The sequence below is a fragment of the Blennius ocellaris genome (assembly GCF_963422515.1).
Source record: "Blennius ocellaris genome assembly, chromosome: 13".
In the NCBI taxonomy this organism is placed as follows: Eukaryota; Metazoa; Chordata; class Actinopteri; order Blenniiformes; family Blenniidae; genus Blennius; species Blennius ocellaris.
The window spans coordinates 20525269-20548030 of record NC_137662.1 but is presented as its reverse complement, the minus strand read 5'-3'; the positions used below and the strand labels follow the sequence as shown (position 1 = coordinate 20548030).

The following is a 22762-nucleotide window of genomic DNA, read 5'->3' as shown; positions in this document are numbered from 1 at the left end:
GATGTTTTTCTTGTGCTGCTTCAAACTCACCAATAAATACTGGGGTATCTGTTTGTTCTTGACTGACTGACTCATACATGAACATAGTCAACCTTTTTATTTCTTACCACCAAATTGTTTTAAAGTAGCTTGAGTACATTTATACTTGCACTCCATGCAATGCCATTCTGCAGAGTTTAAAAGGGGGAATATACATCCTTTATTTTGGTAAACAGATGTGACTACAGCAGAAGTACTGAAGTTAAAATAATTACATAATCATTAAAAACAAAGGGTGAACATGAATCACACAAACAAATTTGTTTACCATTCCTATTTTCATATTCAACAAAGAGCATAAAGCTCCATGACATCATATACATGTCACATCATCAGCCACATATCTAGTCCAATGTGAAATAAACACATTGTAAAGTTGTAACGTCTTTCTGGAGCACGGATCCAATAGATTTATTTTCATTTAAAGAATAATTGGATAGACTATACCTGAATTTGTTTCTGTTGTGACTAAACAGAGCAATTTGTGGACATCATGTACCAGAGGGGACAAGAAGCCCAAAACACCACTCTGCAGGAGATACAGGGATATTATATCTTTAAAGATATTCTTCAACACCCTCCTGACTAAAATTACTGTTCTACCGAACAGTAAAAAAAGATTTGTGTTTGTAGAGAATGTTTTGGTTATTCCTAATTAAGCTTGTAAATGAGATACCATGGAAGAAAGTCTGGTGATAAAAAGCAGATTTATCTTTATCTTATCAATGTCAGAATTGCATAAACTATTTTTTTTAAATAACCTTCGTCTTCATCAAGTTTACAGTTGCAAAAATGAAACAAATCACAATCTTAATTGCATCAGCAGCAACAACTTTATCATTATATGAAAACGACAAAGAACATTGACAGTAATAATGACAGAGACCAAGGAAGAAAAGGCCCCCCAAAAAAGAAAATTAAAAAGCGGTGAGGCTGACTTCATTGTGATAGTCTGTGTAAAATGAGAATTTTTTGCAGCTTTTTTGTTGAATACTTCTGGATGGATATCGGTCATTGATATACATTTATTATTTAGAATTAACTTAACAGATTTTTTAAATTAAAAATGGGTAAAAATGTTCTTTCCTTCGATATTGATTTCATATATTGTTTTGCACAGAATATAGTCAAAAAGTTATTTCCTGAATGTACTACTCTAATAAATAAATTAATGTTTGTTGAGTTTTTTCCAAGAATTTTATTGCACAGAGAGGGAACATCCAAACAGTGCAATCAAAGATCAAACGCAAAAACAAACAACTCTAACAGACAGTGCTCACAAATAATACATTCAAATAATCTTTAGCTCTGTGACAGGTAATTCAAAATTTTTTAACTATAATAAATACAAATGATATTTGAAATATATTAAATATTTGTGATGAGAGCAGTATAATAAAAATAAAAAAGAGAACCGGTGGAAGTAAAGGTTCTCAAAAGGAACTTTTAGTTCTTTAAACATCTTAACAATGGTATTGCTTTTTTGGGTTTGTTACTTTTTGCTTTGATGTGTATTTAAATTCGATATAGAACTTGACAAAAGCTGTTTACCTTTGACAATCTGGATTGTGAATGTAAAAATTTCCAATTAGATTTTTTTATCCTACTTTTACAATAAATTTGTTAGTTTGTTTTAGACATTATCTAATTAGTCATTTTAGGCCATAAATAAATTTATGTTGTCAACATAATACGACTTCAGTGACGTAATGTGACGCACCGCTCCTCAGAACCAATGGGAGGGCTCGGCTCTGCAACGGAAACACGTCTCTGTACGTCCTACTGTTTGTGACAGCCCAGCGCGCCAAATAGTTCCTGCCGACAAAAGGTTCGCAGGATAAAGACTTTACCTCCGCGAACAAACTGGTCAACACAGAGATAAGCTGTGCACGTCGTCTGGACGTTTAAGACTAAACATTTGACCGCGTGCTTGACGTATCTACCGCCGTCAAGATGGGTCTGCTCGAGCGCTGCAAGGAGCTCCTCAAATGCTCGGACCTGTACGGGGTTTTGGGGACCAACAAGGAGGCGACCGAGGCGGAGATCCGGAGGAGCTACTACAAAATGTCCCTGAAAGTCCACCCAGACCGAGCTCCCGATGATCCGCTGGCTACGGAAAAGTTTCAGGTCATTAATGCTCGTTGTTGGTGTAAAAACAAGCTAGGTTTACAGGCTAGCTAACACAGGTCATGTGGGTACAGTACATATTAGAACGATAATAATAAAATGAACTGCAAGAATACACCATTTAAACCGCTACTGGAATGAAGAAGCCCATCGGTCTTTTATGAATCTGAGTCATTTCCCAAATCGACCCACTTACATTGAAGCAATTAAATTATCCTTCCCAATGTGAAAGTACAAGGTTTTACTTGAGCAATAGTCATTTCTAAGATGCATTTGAGCAGTTTTGTTCTGCCACTCGATTTACTTGAATGGAAAATGATGGGGAAACAGGATTACCTATAATTAAGTCCAGCCAAACATCCCCAGAAGATTTACAGTACATTTCGTCAAATGAAGAAGAAAATATGATTGTCTGAAAACAAACTGGACAGAATCAAACTAAATTTGGCAAGATGGTTGAGCTAAAAAACAAAACTACCTTCCACTTACAAGGAAAATCAATACACTTTGTAATGTATTGTCCAATATCTTTTAACTTTTGATATAAATACTCATAAGAAGTTTGCTATCATTGCAAATCACCATGCTGTGTGGCCCGTCGCTGCAGGTGTTGGGAAAGGTGTATGTTGTGCTGAGCGATAAGGATCAGAGGGCGATCTATGACGAGCAGGGGATTGTGGACGAGGAGTCTGACGTCCTGAGCCAAGATCGATGCTGGGACGACTACTGGCGGCTGCTTTTCCCGAAGGTACCTGAGCAGACTTGGTTTATTCCCAACTCTAATGTGACCGAGTCGCTGATTAATGTCTATTTAACATGAGATGATATGACACACTTACGAGAGCAACTGTTGGACATGTTTAGCTATTTTCCAGTCCTACAACAAATGACTGAATGATGGTTAATTACTGCGAACATTTCATTTGTTGTGTGTTCCCGTCTCAGGTCACAGTGCAGGATATCCTGGAGTTTGAGAAGAAATATAAGGGCTCAGACGAGGAGCGACAGGATGTGATCCAGGTTTACACGCAGCACCAAGGAGATATGGACGCCATCATGACCTCGGTTATGTGCGCCACCCAACAAGACGAGCCCAGGCTGTGCGGCATCATTCAGGAGGCCATAGACAGCGGAGAAGTCACGGCCTTCCCAGCTTTTACTCAAGAGAGCCTGAAGAAAAAAAGGACCCGTCGAAAGAGGGTGAGAGACCAAAGGATAAAGCTGTAATATTCCCACTTATCACAAGTCATCGTGTCTGGATTTATTCTCTTGAATAGTATTTGAGATATTTAAACCAATACAGAGTTTGCGTCCTTTACGTTCATTGAAGATAGTGTTTGTGTTGTACGGTTTACCTTCCAGGCTGACAGAGAGCGACAAGAAGCAGAGGAAATGCAGAAAGAGTTCGGGCTGGGTGATGACAAAGATAGTCTTGTGATGATGCTTCAGGTAACAGATGACTGACCACATGCTTGTAAAAGCGACCGTGCCTCAGTTTGTCTGTCTTTTTCTCACATTTTGTCGTCTTTTTGTTTTGCAGCAAAAACAGAAATCGAGGGAGAAAAATTTCAACAGTTTCCTGTCAGACTTGGAGGCAAAGTACGCCAAAAAAAGCCCAAAAGGACGTAAAGGAAAAAAGTGAAAAGCTGAAATGCTGTTAGATTATGGAAGTACTTGTTCAACTATTGTTTTCAAACTCTTGGATTTGTTCACCACTAGTAGTTTTAGCGACGGGGTAAGCACTTCTTTGTTTTTTTGCTGCCAATGTTTTCTTAAAATGCAAATAAATTTGTATTTATCGAATACATTGTTTATTATCTATAAAATGCATTGAAGAGAAAGTTTCCATTTTCAAGCTTTTGTCACTTCAGTGGCATTGCTGTCTGATATTGTATCTTAATGTAAAATAAACCTTTTGTACAGTAACCCCACTGTTAGCTTTTAATGCACCCCAACTTGGCCATGCTCAGATAAAAAGTAAAGACAATTCACATTCAATACATCTTTTGTACAGGCATGATCAATAAGTTATTTACAAAACAGAAAAAAAAAATCCCAGTCGTTTCTCTGATATAGGATTTCCAGCAAAACAATGCAGAGAAAGGTGCTTTCTATTGTTTTTGATCATGTGCAATGAGAGCAATGCATTAATTTTGTTTGCACCTGGCAGCTGAAAATGATCTTATAAAAAGATACAGTACCAAACTGATGTTGCATCAAAGAAGAGGAACAAGTGTGTTTTAATCCTCTGTCTCCATCTGAGAGGACGTGTCATTCCCTGCATAGTCATTTACCAGCACAACACGTCACAGGGTGAATACACAATACATTCACCTATAAATAAATACACATTCAGATCATACATACGTGGTATAAATGTCCACACACAGCTCAGACCCTGAAGGTTGAGTTACTGTAGTTGTCGTTTTGTTTGGCAGCCGCATGAGCTGAAATATAAAAATAGGTCTTAAACAAAAACTTTTACCAAGCAGCTTCATTGTATGGAAAAAAAAAAAATCTGCGACTTCTGTCAAAAACAAAAGTGTCTGGTGGGCACGGATGCTGCAGAGTGTTGCATGGTGAAGAGATGGATGGCCGAAGGCTCCAGGGATGAAGCCTTATAAGCCAGGTCTGCTGGCTCTGGATGAGATGCCTCCTCGGGTGTGTGTGCGAGGAGGGCCAGACACAGGCACGAGTGGAGCTGCGAGAGCGAGGGACATGGAAGAAGAAGAAAAAAAAAAAAAAATTAAAGGCTAAAAGTTAATGAGTTAGTGAATTTTCAGTTGAAGGCAGCCAGCTGCACCAGGCTCACATTCATAGTTTATCTGAGGAAGAGTTTCATCAGCCACTTTTAATCGAACCGACCTGGGACGGGCGCTGGTGGCTCGGGCTCCTCTTCGTCTTTGATGGGCGAGTGCCCCAAGGGGTGGTGGGAGAAGGAGTCCAAGAAAGATAAGCTGCTGATGCCAAGACTAATGCCAGTCACGCCAATTCCAAGAGAGTCTGGTGGAATAAATGAATGCATAAGCAATTAACTGATGTACCGCCACATCTATCTCACAATGTCGGTTAAAAATGAGTAACTGTAGGCCTCAGTGCTGCGTAAAACTGTGGCAACTGCGGTTTGTGCACCTCAGGGTGAAAACTTTCTAAATCTATTTTTTAAAAAACATGAATGACAACACCTACAAATAGTCAGCTTTCACAATGGTCACCACTGTCGGGTCCAGGATTCCCCGCTTTGCTTGCACTGAGGATGTCCGTTTATTTTCGAAAGCCTTTTTTCTATGATCGAGGGAAAACCTCCAAATGTTCTCTTTGCTTTCATTTACAAGCTTTTTTTTCTTTTTCTTTCCTGTTTCCAGAAGAATTTGACGAACCTTAAAGATCTTTGGTAAATCTGCGAGACGGTTTGTAGTAATTCTTGAAAGGTATTTTTGTACTGTCACTTCACAGTAACATCCAGACATGTTGATGAAGCTGCATGGGTAAAGAATGAAGTGGGAACCACCGCACATGTATCGCGTCTATGTTCCTGAGGATTTCTCGGAACTTCTATTTAATCAACTGTCCAGATGTGAATTTCAGACCTGTTGCCACGGAAGCTCTGCCAGGCCGTCCCTGCCCGATGTTATCCAATATGGTGAAGGAACGGCGGTAAGGAGTGTCTGACTGCAAACAAAATAAACAATGGGATTAAATGATTACTTCCCCTCTCGAGATTCCGTCGTGTGTGCATCTCTGAGACGATAACCGTCTCACCCTGTATGTGTGAGTGGTGTTGGGCTGAGAGAAGACGTCCAGCAGGTTGCGGCGATCTCTCGGTATGGAGCGGCCGGCTTCGTTGTTTATGGCGCTGTGGGCTCGGCTGGACGGGCCCTTCGGACGCTGGCGGGGGAACACAGTCAGCCGTCTTTAAACCGCTCCGGTGCGACAGGTTGTCCACACGCTTGATAGCTGCTGGTTACCTGTGCAGGTTTGGACTGCTGCCCTGAGTGAGACGACTCCGGGTCCCCCGTGCTGATCGGCGGAAGGAGTGTGTTTCGGCTTAAGGGGCACAGTGGAGAAGTGAGTCGGTCACTGGCTGTGGGTCTGTGGAGCACAGCAGACAACTTTCACACTTTTATTTTTAGCATTTTTCTCTGCTGCATTTATGGACGAACATATATTTCTTTCTCAATCGATGACTGGTGGAGTTCTGTGAGTATGAAAATTGATTTATTTAAAAAAAAATTTTTACAATTTGTTGCCCCAGACAGAATCTGATCAGCAGGTCTGGTGTGTCAGACTACTATCTGGTTCCGAGGTGTGACTTTGTGAAGCTGAGGGAAATAGTAATAGCCACAAACATGTTTCTCTCGCATTTGAATTTGTTTGAGAAGTTTCAACTTTCAAGTGAAAAACTACATTGTTACCTGTAAGACGTTCTAACCACAACTGAGAATACACACACACACACACACACACACACATATATATAGGATGATGGATGTGTTTTCCTGATGCCTTCATCATTCAGCTAAATATATCATGAGCCGGATGCCTGAGATACTTCATGAACCTTCAAACAAGAATGCAAATTTCAAAAATATCAAACCAAACCTTCAAAGAAATATCACACATGTGCCTGGAGAAGTTTTTTTCTTCTTCTTTCTAAGATAACCAGAGATGTGACGGTTCATCGTGAGTTCATTTGTAAAGACAGTCTTCACATATGGAACTTTTATCTCCTCCCACTTTTCACCTCCATTATTCTACTGTTCAAACCCAAAAGGCACAAGTTGAAAGGAAGACGGTTTTCAAAGTTATCGCGGCTTCTGCACAGCCTCACGAGCCATGGGGGAGAATGAGGGAGTTCGAGAAAGTAAGATAGGAGTTTTGGTCGATGTTCCCGTGATGCCGAAACTCACAGACGTGTCCCACGGACAACCTCGTCCATGGATCCCGCCACGCAGGACTGAGTCAGGCTGGGAACCAGTGGCAGGAGGGTCCGGGGGGGAGGGTTTCTGCGTCGAGCCGACTGTGGGGGGCGGGTCAGCGAGGAGGAGCTCTGCTCCAGGGCTCGGCGAGGACGGGGCTTGCTGGATGGGACCACGCTGGAGGCCGGCCTGTGTGACATGCGCTCCTCTGGCTCTCTGGGCAGGGAAGGAAGAAGGACACAGTAGATGAATAGCCCATTTCCAACCAGCCAATTGGCTGAGTGCCAATGCCAAACAAGGTGTTCAGACCAGTGAGGCTGCGAAGCTCCTGTTTAGCAAAATGTGATGCTTTCATCCGTTTTCACTCTTTCTACAAGTGCAGTTTGTGCACATTAGTGTCATGATTCTTGAGCAAACCGTAATGTAAATATGAAATGAACTTATAGCAAATGGACATATCTATCAATTCAACTGCTTTAAAGAGTTATAATGTCTATGAAAGGAAGATTTCTCAATTGTAATCCAGAAAAAAAAATAGCCATACTCAAAGCAGGTGAACGCAGCCTGTGTTTTCTTTGTAATCATGAGTATACTTGTGTGTGATTTAACATTACAGCTTCATTTTCCTATGCTGTGATGAGTAAAGCGTGTCCATACTGGTTCCTCTCCAGCACACTCAGGTTTCTCTGCTGCAGGGGGATGCTGTGGATCACAATGAGGTCGTTCAAGTTGTGCTGGGTGGCTGCGGTTCCCATTGGAACCCTCCCCGCCTGGAAGATATCATAAGAGGAGTCAAAAGAAGTCATGAGATGAAGGAAGAGTCACTGGGGGGGGTCATCGACCAGGGAAACCAAGTGACCATATGGTTAGTTATGTACTATTGAATAAAAGAAAAAAAAACTAACAAACAATGCATCACCTCAAAGAAACCGTTATTCATCATGCGGTGATATAAAAAAAAACCTCGTATCTACTATGCAACCATTTAAAAATAACCTTTACACTAATGAGAGCAACAAAGGCAGTTACTAAAAAAACAAAAACAAATTAGTTTTTTTTTTTTTTAACTCTCCGAAGAAACAGATCAGAGTAAAAGTCGTAGTAAATGAGTTGCAGTAATTACCAAAAAAAAAAGTTATGACGGTTTTGTGTTAATCAACAGGCATGAGCACATTCATTCCAGAGCAGTGATTTTTAAACTGTGGTACGTGTACAACCAGCATGATAAGAGCGTCCTCTTGTGGTGAATGAAATCCATTTGAAAATATGTAATAAAATATAAGACATGAAAGTCATATTTGTATTATCTTTGCTTTGTTTACTTTTCTTTCTTTGCTTGTTGTTTATGAGTGATGGAAATCGGCTGATCTGTATGAGCAGGCTTTTTTTTTTAAGTGCCTGTTATAACACTGCTGCTTTGTGGCAGTTGTTGGTAAAAAAAAACGATCAAACCTCATGTTGGGAGTAAACGTGTCTCCTTTGTGGAGCATGTACAGCTAATTAAGCGTTCACTACTGTATTTCTTTCCACTTGGGAAGCTCAACATTTTCTCAGGTGGTACACACTTTAAAAAAGTTTGACAACCACTGCTCTAGAGAACGAAACAAGGAGCCGCCATGGACAGCGTTGCGGACAACACACCTCCATTTTGGCTCTAAGTGAGTGAGTTACATACAGTGGGAGGCTTTTTCTGCTTTTTGGATTTCCGTCTCGACTTGTGCTTTGAGCCCCTTGACTTTGTGTTCTTTAAGAGGGTGGGGGGGGGGGGGGGGGGGGTGTTCAAAAACGGCAGTGGATATAAATAGCAAGGAAAGAGGGAATGGCACACAAGCAAAGATAAAGAAAGAGAGGAAATGAAAGGAAGCCAAATAAACAGGACACACAAAAGTACAGTAGCGAGGTGAAGGGCGGAGTGTGAAGAGGGAGGGAAAGAAAACAGTGATATCAGTTAATGAACCAGAAAACACAGAGATTGAAGAGCAACGGGCAGGCGTGGCAATCAAATGTGAACTGTGGAGCAGACGTTTGTGATCGAAGAGGAGGGAATTAGTCCCGACACAACGTATGCACCTTGTATACGTCGTCATTTCAACACCGGTTTGTAAAGTAAAGCAGCAGAAAACGGTGTGACCCAATGGTCACAGCCAGCTCTAAAAAGATATACACACAAAGGTTTTACATCAAAGATTTTACTGACTTGTAAGAAAAGGGAGTACATTTTGACTGAACTGACACTGTATCCATTCACACTATACGTGCACTTTCTTGGGGGGTTTTTTCTCCTTATTTTCATACTAATATCAATTAATCTGATAGTAACATAGTTTCTTAATTCTAATCTTGTCAATATCAGATGTTTGAAGAATTTCAGAAAATATCAGTAAAATAACTCATGATGAACCCTGTAAACTACTGAAATACTGATTAAAGTGACCGGCGGCTCCCCGTCTACCACTGACCTGAAGCTGGAGGCCAGCAGTGAGCTGAGGCGCCCGGCTCTGACCGAGCTTGGGCAGCGTCGCGGGCAGTGTGGCGAGCAGCATGTAGGGATCCTGGGGATATTGCTGCACAGGGCTCAAGCTCCCAGAGATCTTTTCATCCTCTGCCAATCACACAAGAACATCAAATAAAAAAAAATATAAAACTAAATAAATAAACTCTGTGCACTTGTGAATATGAGTTTGCTCTGCGTGAGAAGCAAGTGAGACTCGGTTTACGTGAGGTGCAGTATTCCCAGTGACGATGGACCAGCTCTTTCGTCCACCCCACCACCTGCTGCCACATGTCGTCGAACAGCAGGTCAAGCACCGCCTGGCGACGGCATCGGTAGGGTGAGACCGGGGGGAGGCAGCAGTGATGCCTCCGGGCCGACTCGGAACAATCCTGGTCCCATTCGTCGGCCCTGACGGAGAGTCGTTCATTCTTACGCAGGCTTTTTGGGATATTTGCAGTTTGTGGAAATCTACGTCTGGAAAGTGAGTAACTTACAAGTCCCTGCAATCGAAAGCCAAGTATTCCTCCATCACACCCTCAACCTCAATCACTCTTGGCTTGTCTTGACTGCTGGAGGTGCTGGTGGGTCCATCCAACTCCGCTGAGGAAGACTGGATCAGTGCAGCTCTCCTGCCCTGCACATTCAACCTTTTCCCAAAAACAAAGAAGACAAGTTGATTTGTGCACATTAAATTAGCACAAACACACAAAGGTACAGAAAAATCAACACTTTTCCATTATTTATTTATTTTTTTCACAAATGTAATCATGTCTAACTTGATCCTTATTTACTCCATTCAGAGGTTAATTTAGTGTAGCGTTATAGTGGCTCTGCCTACAGTTGCCGACCATAGTATCTATTTATCACAGCTAACCTACATGAATTTGGCCTAAATACGTAATTAAGAAGACAGAGGATCTAGGTCAGAAATCCACAGTCTGCCCGGACAGCTCTATAATTGATGCAAACGGCAGCAGCCATGTGGACAGCCACCAAACAATCACCTGCACCTGGCATGACACTTTTTGAACTTGAAACATTGTTGAATTAATCCAAGTATATTTATTTTTGGTCGAGCTTATTCATAGCAATGTCTATAGAAATGTCTCCTGAGCTGTTGCTTGAAAAAAAGACTGATTTAGAAAAGCTTCAGTGTGCAGTCATCGGGGGATATGTATCTGGTGAACTTTCACCTCTCTGATCAGTCAGACAGCTAGTAAGTCGGTGTCGTTAAGACTTACTCTGTACCACCTTTATCTCCCTCCTGGGACTTCACACTGCTCTCCCTGCCTGACGGTGGGCTGCTGGCAGAGCTTCTTTTTCCTGATGAAGCATACCACTGAAAGCCCTCATCGCTGGGGCACAGCAGCTGAGTCCCCACGATCCTGAGTGAGAAATAAAATGAATGAGCAAAATAACTATATCTAGTTTTTTTTGTTTTTTGCATCAGTCAGCATCGACTTCTGAAGCCACAACTGCTTTGTTTTGCTCAGCGCTACCGGGTCTGAGGAGACTGGCAGGAAAAGGGTATAGACACACCGGAGATGGGGAAAACGCGTGGCCCACTGTTGACATTCATCCTGCAGCCCCTGGAGTATCCCTCCACCGCTTCCTCTTCCATCGTACAGCTCTTTGTCGATCTCCTCAAACATTTGCTGCACTTGCCGTGATGCCGCCTCGTCAAACTCCTGTGGGACAGAAAACACAAGAAAAAACTAAATCTAGCGGCTTCTCTGTTCTTACACAGCTGCTCCAGGATTGAAACCGTCTGCTTTTCTGCCTGTTCAAATATTGGAACGCATTAATGTTATTTGCTCCAATATGCATAAAATGTGTAAAAGTGTTTGTGGTCAACACAGATTTTTTTTTTGTGTGTGCAACAACAACACAAACAAAAAAAGAACGAGCCTAAAAGTACATTACGGGTGCATTAAAGTTTTCCCCTTTCAGAGGCGACTTGAGGACAAAAACTAAATAAATTATTGAGTCTAGGAAAAGTTTTGAAGGACCAGCCGAGTCTGGAAAGCAGAGCACAAAAACAAGCCAATACCCAGATGAATTAGATCTTGCATGCTAAAGAAAAGTGACAGATAAACAAGCTATGAGCGACTTCATACAGATTCTGATTGCATGTTTCGATGTGGATTTTCACTAAAATGTTCGAGAGTAAATCAAAGCATCTTTTGATTTTTGAAGTTAAATTACAAAGTAGTTGGAAATTACCAGGGGGGGGGGGGGGAGCATATCTTATTTCAGTATGTGTACGTGAGCACTTGTGTTGAGTGACAGAAAAAAAAAGACCGGTATTATCATTTCACGTCAAGGTTGCTTTTTCAAGAGCAGACTTACATCGTAGCCCCAGGAGAAAACAGAGCTCCGTTCTGTTGATATTCCAGTCCCTGTTGAGCTGTGGATACCTGACCAGGACTGGTTTGAGTCTACGGAGATGACGGTGGGACAGTCAGAGTGGCCTGAGGCAGCAGACGTCTCTGAGCTAAACACAAAAGCAAGTCTGTGTTATTTTGCCACATCCTTTTTCTCCAATAGCAGACCGTCTGTGTCACACATACAAAACGGCTTTGAAAAATCAGCATTTTATATCTTTCTAAACAAGTGTGTGTTATGTGACTTCAGAAAATCAAACATCTGATCAAATCAAAGTGGAAAATAAAGGGAAACATGTTAAGGCCATTGAATATTCTAACAGGCTGCCTCATTACTAAATCTTTTGACTGTGTTATGAAGTAATCCACTGGTTCTGGGTGGTGTCACATAGCAAGAACCCTGAGAATCAGCTGCCCACTCAAGATGGTGTAACGTTACAAAACACGAAGACATGAGTGTCTGTGTGTGTGTGTGTATTTATACAAGCGGATTCATCTTGGCCTCTCGACTCTGTAGTTCTCTCTGTATAATAAGCAGCTCTTACCTGGTGTGTGTGTGGACAGATTCATGCAGGTCATGGAGATAGCGCTGATGAGGTTGATTATCGTCTGCTTCTTCGGGAAGAGGATGATGATCAAGGCTGCTTCGGGACAATCCACGACTATACAGTGGAAAGACCAAGTGTATTTGTTAGAAAAAATGTTTCCGTCATTTCCATCCAACCATGTTCTACCATGCTTTATCCAGTTCAAGCACAAGAGGCAATACTGGAGCTAACTCCAGCTAGAAATGTGACAAAGGAAGGGTAGATCCTGGACAGGTCTCCAGTCCATCACTGGGCAGGCACAGAGGCCACAATCAAAGATTCTCATATTCATACTTACTGCCAATTCAAATCAATATTTAGTTTGGTTTCAGTTAGCTGGGTTTGGCTCCAGTGGAACAGATGGATGGATTTAGTGAATGGAGTTTTTTAACTGTGGAAGGAAAGCTGAGCATCCAAAGAAAAAGCATGTACCAGGAGAACATGCAAACCCTACACAGAACAAACTTGAAAACATGAGAGAAGAGTGACAAGTACTCCGCCATCATGTTGCATATCATTTCAATTGATCTTGAACAGAGCTTAATTTTCGTCTTGTTCTAGTAGAAACAATGTGTGACCACAGACAACATAAGAAATCTATTTGGGTGTTTCTATTGATTTTGAGAACATCATCACAGCCACCATGGAGCTGCATCTTTTTATCACGATGTACCATCCTCTGATTAGTAAAAATGTATTACATTGTCAGTGAATGGTGGAGAACTTGTGAGTCGCCCACTCAACGTTCTCGAAGCTGTGTGTCAGTCAAGCGTTTCTCTTTTATAAACCAATACTCACATTTCCAGTTTCTGGGATACAGATCTCCTGTTGTACCTTGAAATCATCCTCCTTTATCTCCGTTTATATACACAAACCCACGTCTCGTTCTCTCGCCTCCACTTCCAGGACTATCTGCGACCAGTTGAGAGGGTGCTCTGACATCTCCACCAACATTAATAGATTAAAAACTGGAGACACAGATTCTAACGTTGAGTCAAACTGATGCAGCTAAAAATAAACTACTTTCCGTTACACTGGTGATAACTGAAAGAAAAAAAAGGCACGAATAGCACTATGAAAAACCCCATAGCATACTTCACGTGAGATTAGAGTTGCTAAATGTGCATTTTGGGTGCTCCTTGTGGTCCCCGTGAATTAATGTCCCAAAATAAAAGAGAAGTTTGTGGGGCTAGCTGTCGGAAGCTAACCTTAGCACAACACCAACAATAATGCGGCTGTCATGGATACGCAGCTACGTAAGCTCGTGGCCTCATGGGAAACTGAGTCTAATGTTTCAGGAGAACGTTCATAGAAGCTTAGTGATTCCCTCCATATCCCAGAAGTCAAAGCAAACACGTGAAGTACGTCTGTTAAATATCCCCGCTTGACATCCTAATAGTATATCAATTACTGCAAAGAAGTTCACACTATCATAATCTATATTTATTCTGGCAACAAGTTAAAATATATTTGGGTTGGTGGGCGTGCTTTTAGATTTGCCGGAAAATTGTTTACATTTTACGTAGGAACTATATATTGCCATGATGTTGGGGGAGCCGACCAGATTTTATTGCAGGACCCAAACAACACCGAGAGGCGCGTGAGCGACGCACACACGCTGACTTAATGTCTGGTTTTATAAACATTACTTAATTAATGATTTTTTTTGTCCTGGATTGATACCAAAACTGTGGAAATAAGAGAAGGTAAGGTTAACTGAACCGATAGATTATTGTGGCCATTTCACTGGTTAGTTTTTAGCTATTTTATACCTGAAATGTGTGCTCAGAGACTTGATATTCTCTCATATCATCTTCTTCCACCCTATAACTATGTTTACCATTGTTTTTCGGACCTCAGAAAAGCATAGCAATGGATCCATCGGAGAGAAGAATGATGCAGGACGATGTGGTTCAGTACAAACTGTTCGCGATCCAGTCGGAGTGTTTATCCTCGCAACAGACTCGGAACCGACTGACGCACCTCACAGAAGAGATTTTAGCACAAGTTGCTCCTCTCCTGATACAATATATCTGGCAACATCAGCCATTCAACCTCAAATACCAGCCTGAGAAAGGTAAGTTTTTGACAACGCCACAAACATTAAGCAGTTTACAAGTTGGCACTGACCACAGACCACCCTTGATTTCCAGCAAAATATAAGTATTATCTTGATTTATCTACTAGTTTCCACCATGTCACTAAAGACAACAAATCAAACCAGACATGTATTTATGAAGTCCTACCTGAGATGCAACAACCTCATCAAGACAACAAATGCGGGTCAATTTTATCATTACGTTGAAATATACAGAGGTGCTGGCAGATAACTTATAGGGTCTGCAAATTTCTCTTCTTGTTGGACACTGACAAATAAAGCCAATATTGTGTGTTCTTTTCTTCTAAAAGACGATGTTCCTGCACACATTGGTGGCAGTACACAGTTTGGAGACAACGTTGAGGATGAGTGGTTTATCGTTTACCTCCTGCAGCAAATCACAAAGGCTTTCCCAGAGGTTGCAGCCAGGTGAGATGGTGTGCTGTGAAGTCGTATTTTTTTCACAATCAATAAACTGCTTTGGTTTAATGACATTGCACAAATTGATGTCTTGTGTCTGGATTTGAAATATCACTTGTCATTTTTGTACTTGCAGAGTCGAGGATAATGATGGCGAGTTTCTTCTGATTGAAGCAGCCGATTATCTTCCCAAGTGGCTGAATCCAGACACCAGTGAAAACCGGGTAAGACTTTCAAATGAGATGGTAGATAAATTGTTGAGTAAAGGTTTCAGCTCGGTGCGGAAAACATGGTGGTGTTAATGTCCAAGCAGCTGAAAGACAATAGACTCAAAAAGCACCTTGAACAAAGCTATTTTTAGGAAGTTCATTCGCAGTCCAAGAATGCTGGAGCCCAAAGTGTTTTATCAAGTATGAAGAAAATTAAGTACATAAACGATTATACTGCAAAGGCTTCGTCATATATATCTAATGCCACAAAATATTCTCAAATATGAAGACTTTGAGTTATTTCATGTCTCCATCCCTCTATCTGTCCTGCGTATCTTGTTCGGTGTCATGTTCATTTCTATTATCTGCTATATATAATTATTAAAAAATCTAACTAAATTAATAACTGAAATATTTGAATTTGTGTAAGTTAACGTTTTAAAGTTTGAGGGTTTCACTCTTTTGATGAAATTGCATGAAATATTATTACTTTTTGAAATGATTTCTTTTCAAGCCCATGTCCATACAGTTGACACAAACTTTGATTTGAGATTTATTTTGTCTTCATATCACAGGTATGCTTGTTCTCTTTTGCAGGTTTTCATTTATCGGGGAGAACTGCATATTCTTCCGTCCCTCTCCAAGTCGAGTTCAGTGGGCTTCCCAAAGGATGTCGTGCCCACTGTGGAACAGGCTCTGGCACTTCTTTCCACCAACACAGAAGCCTGTCAGGCCAGTCCCAAGATCCGTACAGCTGTGAGGAAAAGAATAGCAGAGTAGGAAATCTTACTCATCAGTCTGTTCAATTTTTATTTTATTTTTTTTATAAAAGGTCAAAGTCAAAACCAAGTGTGAACACTTGACATGATCATATAAACATTGCATGTTTCTGGTCCCATGGCCTGTGTAAAAATATCTAAATGCTAAGTGCACCTTACGGTTTTTGATAATATGCATGAACAAAAAAAATTCTGAACTGGAGCTACTCTGGCATAGAAAAGTACCATAATCATATCAGAAATGCTAAAGTCGTTAAAATAAAATAAATTGATTTCTTTCTATTTCTACTCAGGTATCCTGAAAAGATAAAAGCCAGTCTCCACCGTGCTCACTGCTTCGTACCTGCGAGTATTGCCTCTGTGTTGGCTCAACGGCCAGATCTGGTCGCTCCTGCAGTTTCAGCCTTCTACCTGCGAGATCCAATAGACCTGCAGGCATGTCGGAGATTCAAGACTTTCCCTCCCGATACGAGGATCCTCACCATGGTGGGCGAAAACAACCTGAAGTGATATCATTTCTTTCTGTGTGTGCTGCTCCCTCGTGAACCAGATGTGATCTCGCTGTCTTTTTCAAGTTTCATGAGACACAGCTCTTAAAGAGACGAAAAGCTAAACTACAATAATTTTATTCGTCTGTGGAGTGAGAACAGTGTGCAGGTTGTTTAATGCTTTTATAGCTGCTGGCTATTATTTTCATTATTTTGTGAGCGTTGACTGGAATTACAATTGAAAACTTTGACTTGACTTTGTTTCCAGGTGACATTCACCCGTTGCCTGTACGGCCAGCTGCAGCAGCAGCAGTTCACCCCAGACCGGAGGAGCGGCTTCACTTTGCCTCCTCACTCGCATCCCCAGTACAAAGCTCATGAGCTCGGCATGAAACTGGTAAATGACCTTCAGGCTTCTGGAATGTTTATGCTTTCGTTTGCAAGCGTGGGAGAAAATCATTGGATTTGAAAACTTGTACCTCCAATCGTAGGCACACGGCTTTGAGATTCTTTGCTCAAAGTGCAGACCACCTTCGTCTGAGCCCGACGCTCCGGTCAGCTGTAACCCTCAGTGGAAAAGCTTCATGGGCAGTCTGAAAAGGAATAACTACTTTCGGGTGAGTGGCACACTGACGGACCACTTACAGTGTTGCATTGTTGAAATTTTCTTCTTCTTCTTCTTCACGACACAACTTTTCTGAATGGATTCCTTTGAAATACAGGGCGAGATGGAAGGTTCTGCTCGTTACAAAGAATTCACAAGATCTGCAGAAAACTTCTTCAAACAATCTGTTGTCTCAAAATCAAGGTGAGGAATGGCGCGTGTGTGTGTGTTTTCTCTGTGTGGACATTCCTGCCTTTGAAATATATATCAAACAGCCTTTTTGTCTAACTGGACCTATTTGTTTTGCGGCAGCGTTGTAACTCCGGGTGAGGAAATTCTCCAGCTGCTGCAGGAGAGCAGCACCCTTACTATGGAAGAGCTAAAGAAACTTGAGTCACAGCTCCCACAAGAGGACAGTGAGTGGAACACAACATGCTTAAACATTTTGGCGATTAAATAGTTCTTGAAAATCATTTGGAAAGCCTGTAAATTCATCTTGTAAGAGCTGAGAAGAAGTTACATTGTGTGTGAATTCAGTTCATGATGGTTCTTTATTTGCGCAAAATAAGAATTTAATACTGAATTACAAGGATCGAAACCAAACTGTGCAGAAGAGGACAGGAGAAACATTACTGGAATGAAAATAACAAAAGATCAAGGAGTGACAAGCAGAGAAAACTAACAAAGGAGTTAATAAAAACGGTCACCTGAGCCACATGGCATAAATCAAAATGAAGTGTTTTATTATTTGGACATTAGCTAATTAAGTAATTTAGTCTTAAAATGTCCAAAGAGGAGAGTAGTTTAAATTATTAGTCTCTAGAGTTTCAGAGTTTTGGCCTACAAAAGTTGATAAAGTTTATGCTTGGAGGTACAAAATAGGTGGTAAATGAAATTCTTTTGGCTTCCTCATTGGGTTGGAGGCAATAACTCCTTTATTTCTGAAAGTCAGTAGATTAAATCTTATTTCAGATAGTTTTGGTTTACATGTCCACAGCAGATTTGTGAAAATATCTTGACTCCAACTCATGGCAACAGTCTTTGCAAGCATAGATTCTTGCCCAGAAGCTTACAAATTTAAAATATTATATGTAGATTTTGTTGTTTTTATCTCATTAAAATGGGAAAAGTGCTTGTCATTTAAATGTAGTTTCACTTTGTTCAAAATGTCTCCCTGTGAAGATTTAAAATCTTCCTAAAATTAAAAGAAATGTAAAGTCGGTATGACCTTGCTCCAATATAAACATGTCATTGTTGTTTTCTGCCACCTGAGGTTCTTTTGTCGTCTGATTTCAGTCTTCTTGGTGTGCATGCCCCCCATTCTCTGGCCTGCTCTCCTTTTACCCATTTCCCATAATTCATTTGGCTTTGTGTCAATCTCCAGGTGACGGCTGGCTGGACATCACCGCTCAGGACTTGGAGCGGCTGTTGCAGGAGAAAAGCTGGGGCAGAGCTGACGCCGGCAGCCAAAGCTCCGGTTCCACCAAACAGCATGTTGGCGGCACGGAGGAGAGCATAAAGGAGAGCGAGGACAATGAGGAGGAAGAGGTGGCTGGTTACAGCCTGGTGGCGGTCAGTCAGGGGATGAAGAGCTTCCTCAATGCTATGTCTTCACATGAGGGTGCAGAATTACCCTGGTGAGAGAGAAATAGTGTGACCATTATTTGTGCAAAAGTCATCAAAGTGCTGTTTGTTTAAGTGATTTAACAGGTGGTTAAAATAATCACACCCATACATGGAGTACAGGCTTTCTTGCCCAAATCTAGATCATTTTTTTGTGTGAATATATAACATCACAGCGATCGTCTTGAGCTCTACGACTCATCGTCTCTCCCTGCATTACAGGAGCAGTTCAACTCAGTCTGTCAGTGTCGATCCGGAAGCCATATCAAACGCACTGGATAAGTTACTTGGTAAGTTAAACTACGTAACATTACTGCTAAATGCTGCTTCTGCGGTCTTAAAGCATTTTACACAATGAGTCACATGGATCACACATATCAATGAGGTTCCGAGTTTTGTATAAAGATGCTTCAGAAACCAACAGAACTCAAACCACCAATGATTTGAAGACTATTCACTCCGCCAAGCTAATGTCTTTCTTCTTTTTGAAGGAGGCAAAGCTGAGGAACTGGATTCAGATGATCTTGATGACGACGACGATGATGATGATGATGATGAGGTGAAAGAGAAAGAAGAAGGCTCCTCTGGTAATGCAGAGCCGGTTGGGACAGAAACTCTGGACAGTCTCAGAAGTTACATGGACCAGATGGATGAGGAGTTGATGAAGACAAACATCGGACAAAGCTTCAACCAGACGGTAAATTCTGACAGCGATTACACCATAACCACTCTTCTTTGCTCATATTGAGGAGATTAAATCAATAATAAATGCTACTAGTAAACACTCCATACATATCCAACTTGTATGTGCTTGTTGGCTTCTCCTATATCCATTCACCTTTCTTTCTTTTATTTGTAATGGAGCCATCGATCACATGACATACAAAGTCAATTGTATCAGACGTATGAATGATCATTCATTAATCTTCCTTTGAACTGAGAGGAAAAGGGATGAGTTGGCAATATTCTCGGCTGGTCAAGGGAAAACATGCGTGCTCAAACTGAAAACGTTGTGAGGCAAACATGAACCATTTCCAGTAAATGTTTTGTTTGATAAAACTTGAAAACTATAGTCACTGGATTTTTGCACACTTGCACGGTTTCATATATTAAATAATTGCTGCAGTAGCACCATCGTGTGGCCAGTTGCAGCAACAAAATAAATTTCTAAAAGGAGAAAAAATGGCTTGAAATTAAACTGATTGGAAAATGGCTAAAATAGCTATAATATCCTCCGTTCCTGTGAGCATAATACTCTGTGTGTTTGCTGTGTTTTAGTTATTTTCATCCTTTTTGATAGTCACCGTTAGGCTTTGAACACATGATTTCAAATTACGTATTCAATTTTTATCTTGTCTCATGTGAAGCTCAACTTCCTTTCTCTTTATTCTTTGTGGAGCAATGATGCTTAAAAGAGATCCCCTCTGGGATTAGTAAAGTATTTCTATTCTAAAATGTCAAAATTGTCTAAAAAAAATGCTGGATGGAACTGCTAAAATCGGGTACAAGATCAGCTGAAAATACCATGAAATATGTACTATCCTAAATTGCAATCGAAACTTCATAGATTGAGCATAACATACAGTTTTTGTACATTTCAAAACCACTGTAAATATGAAAGTTCAAAACTTGCCACGGCCTAGTTTTGAAGGTTAAATGCATTTTTGTGGCTCCAGGTAAATTTTCATTTGGTGGAAAATCACCAAATAAAGGTTCCAGGGCAGTCATCTATGACATCTTAAGTCTACATTTATCCTCCTCACAGAACCCAAACAAACCAACCTCGGACAGTGGCTGCTCCCATCCCTTCTCTTTCGGAGACGATTTCCTCTTGGAGGGAGAAGGAGAGACCGAGAATCTGGAGGAGATCCAACCTCTCGACGTGGACTTCAATTTGGTCGCAAACCTGATGGAGTCCCTCAGTTGCCAGGCCGGCCTGGCCGGACCGGCTTCTAACTTGCTGCAGAGCCTGGGCATACACCTACCACCCAACTCTGATCCTGCATGACAGGCAAGAAGTGTACTCGAGTAGTGGAAAAGGAAATATTAGGATGCTTTCTCTGAAGGCCAGATGAGTTTAGCCACGTAATGGCAACTGCTATTGCAATGAATGTCGACTATTAGTATTTTTTGATTCACTGGTAAAATTAAACATTCCTCAAGAAAATCCTGGCCATTATTTTTTTTAAAAACCTCCACTGTTGTCGTGCAGCAAATGCAAATAGCGTTTTGTCAATCTACTTGCTGGTCAAAATGTTATTTTTCCGAAATGTTGAAAGTGCATGCAAAAAGTCACTTTTCTTCCAAATGAGTTTTAAAATCCAATCAGCAATTTACATCAAGTGTATTGAGAATTTGTACCTGCTGCTTTGTATGTTTAGATTGTATAAATACATTTCCCGAAACTTTCATTTTCATTTCATTGAAGTTTATTATGTTAATAAATAACCAATTATAGACCGTGAATGTTGCTGTGTTTTAAATATGATCATCACATATACATTTTCTCAAAGAAATTAGGATTTAGCTTCTCATTTTCACCCCTTTTCAGCCAATTTATTAGCAGTCGGGTTCATTCAGGGACAACTTCCAACCTCCGGTTGAAAAATCACACATTCAGGAACTGATTTAAATAAATGTAACTGGCAAGTTGAAAAGATGTGAGTTCAATAGTCTTTGTCCTGCGCAAACAAGGGTGTCCCTTTGTTCCCCCTTTTCATCTGGAAAAAAAGTTTCAGAGTCATTCAGGGAGGACCTGACTAAGATTTTAAGATTCACTTAACTGAGGCAAAAAAAAGGACAGAAAAACTTAAATACTATTAAATATGTGACATGAAGAGTTGGGTCCAAAAGTATGAGCTTGATTTTTAGAGCTTGTTTAATAAGCCAACAAATCTTCTCTTTCTGAGGTTTAGTAATGATATTTGTTTGACCTCAAGTTCAACCTTTGATCAGTTAAAGTTATTTGTTTCATTGTAACCGAGTTGGCCTTGATTTTTTTTATTTTTTTTATTTTTTTATTTTCCCACCTAATACTTTCATAGTCTAATGTACGTGATGCACTTCATTAAATTGGAGCAAGGTGATCTTTGCTCAGGTGCTTTTCAAATCTTATTCGTACACTTGATCTGGTCAAAAAAATTCAATAACTTTCCAACTCGGTCACATCCTGAAAAAATCCTGGAGTGTAACTGAAAACAGTAGCACTACATGAGTATTTTTTTATAGTTGAAGAAAGTCTTTTGTTTAAACCTTTGGACCCAACTGTAAATTATTTGCGCCGTCTTTCACATTCCCAACTTTTCTTTCGTGGACTGCACAATGACAAAATGTAGCAAAGCTGAAGCCTGGTGTTCACTGAACTGCAACGCTGCCATACGGTAACGGTGAACGGCCACTACAGGAGCAGATAAAACGGCTGCAGCACCTGCCGAGCGGAGTGCAGCGCTGCAGCGGCGAATGGCGAGACGCACAGAGCGGATATCCCGAGCAGGAAGTTGAGCGGCGTGCCCAGCAGCAGGACGGCGTGCAGGTATCCGTTGAAGAGCAGGCTGTTCCAGCTGCCTCGACTCAACACCCGCCAGAGACTGTCGGGGTGCAGCAGCCACAGGACGCCCAGCACCAAGCCCTGGTTCACCAGCGTGGTGTAGTGAATGCTGAAGGCAGAGATTTGGGTGTCGGGAGGGAGTCGACTCTCGGCGTCTGACACTTTACCCAGCCAAGTCAGAGCGAGGCCATGGAGGATTAACGCCAAAGGGGTGTAGATGTATTCCAGAGGGTCAATGTGGGAGAAACCCTTAGAGGCTGCAGGGGGAGAAATGAAAAGGATCAGATTCACTCCCAAGGCGATAAGCTATTTATTTCCCCTCTAGAGGTCGTACCTGTGATGACGATGGACATCCCGCTCAGGATGGAAATCATCACAGAGACGTGGACAGATGGTAGAGACGTCGTCTTCAGGGCAAAGCTGAAGGCCACAGTCACTAGAGGC

General features: G+C 41.2%; 3 protein-coding genes across 3 annotated transcripts; 2 read left to right on the top strand and 1 right to left on the bottom strand.

The window, feature by feature from the left end:
* The first annotated feature begins 1839 nt into the window (after positions 1–1839).
* Positions 1840–3959, top strand: dnajc9 (DnaJ (Hsp40) homolog, subfamily C, member 9). Its single transcript, XM_080507740.1, has 5 exons — positions 1840–2166; positions 2774–2914; positions 3112–3366; positions 3529–3615; positions 3707–3959. Exons 1-5 carry the CDS (start codon positions 1993–1995, stop codon positions 3806–3808), a joined length of 759 nt encoding a protein of 252 aa, XP_080363866.1. The 5' UTR covers positions 1840–1992; the 3' UTR covers positions 3809–3959.
* Positions 3960–4126: 167 nt separating this feature from the next.
* Positions 4127–13488, bottom strand: fam149b1 (family with sequence similarity 149 member B1). The gene is made up of 15 exons (XM_080507783.1): positions 13349–13488; positions 12509–12625; positions 11929–12073; positions 11119–11267; positions 10821–10964; positions 10074–10226; positions 9803–9987; positions 9545–9687; positions 7743–7855; positions 7077–7301; positions 6135–6258; positions 5929–6054; positions 5757–5838; positions 5032–5169; positions 4127–4867 (listed from the first exon to the last, which is right to left on the bottom strand). The coding sequence occupies exons 1-15, from the start codon at positions 13393–13395 to the stop codon at positions 4785–4787; spliced, it is 1974 nt and encodes a 657-aa protein (XP_080363909.1). The 5' UTR covers positions 13396–13488; the 3' UTR covers positions 4127–4784.
* A 640-nt stretch (positions 13489–14128) lies between these two features.
* On the top strand, positions 14129–21182 carry ecd (ecdysoneless homolog). The gene is made up of 14 exons (XM_080507972.1): positions 14129–14256; positions 14411–14627; positions 14960–15077; positions 15205–15292; positions 15875–16053; positions 16350–16542; positions 16813–16941; positions 17036–17161; positions 17267–17352; positions 17461–17564; positions 18533–18785; positions 18994–19061; positions 19263–19468; positions 20537–21182. Exons 2-14 carry the CDS (start codon positions 14423–14425, stop codon positions 20777–20779), a joined length of 1998 nt encoding a protein of 665 aa, XP_080364098.1. The 5' UTR covers positions 14129–14256; positions 14411–14422; the 3' UTR covers positions 20780–21182.
* Positions 21183–22762: the final 1580 nt, after the last annotated feature.

Excerpts from the sequence above, each read along its gene's own strand:
- fam149b1 (XM_080507783.1), bottom strand. The coding sequence starts at position 13,395 with ATGATTTCAAGGTACAACAGGAGATCTGTATCCCAGAAACTGGAAAT. Across the intron at positions 5,839-5,928 it reads ACACCACTCACACATACAGG|TCAGACACTCCTTACCGCCG; the intron begins GTGAGACGGTTA and ends TTTTGTTTGCAG. Across the intron at positions 4,868-5,031 it reads GCCACCAGCGCCCGTCCCAG|CTCCACTCGTGCCTGTGTCT; the intron begins GTCGGTTCGATT and ends TCGCTCTCGCAG.
- dnajc9 (XM_080507740.1), top strand. The coding sequence starts at position 1,993 with ATGGGTCTGCTCGAGCGCTGCAAGGAGCTCCTCAAATGCTCGGACCTG. Across the intron at positions 2,167-2,773 it reads TGGCTACGGAAAAGTTTCAG|GTGTTGGGAAAGGTGTATGT; the intron begins GTCATTAATGCT and ends CCGTCGCTGCAG. Across the intron at positions 3,616-3,706 it reads GTCTTGTGATGATGCTTCAG|CAAAAACAGAAATCGAGGGA; the intron begins GTAACAGATGAC and ends TTTGTTTTGCAG.
- ecd (XM_080507972.1), top strand. The coding sequence starts at position 14,423 with ATGGATCCATCGGAGAGAAGAATGATGCAGGACGATGTGGTTCAGTAC. Across the intron at positions 15,078-15,204 it reads TTCCCAGAGGTTGCAGCCAG|AGTCGAGGATAATGATGGCG; the intron begins GTGAGATGGTGT and ends TTGTACTTGCAG. Across the intron at positions 17,162-17,266 it reads AAAGGAATAACTACTTTCGG|GGCGAGATGGAAGGTTCTGC; the intron begins GTGAGTGGCACA and ends TTTGAAATACAG.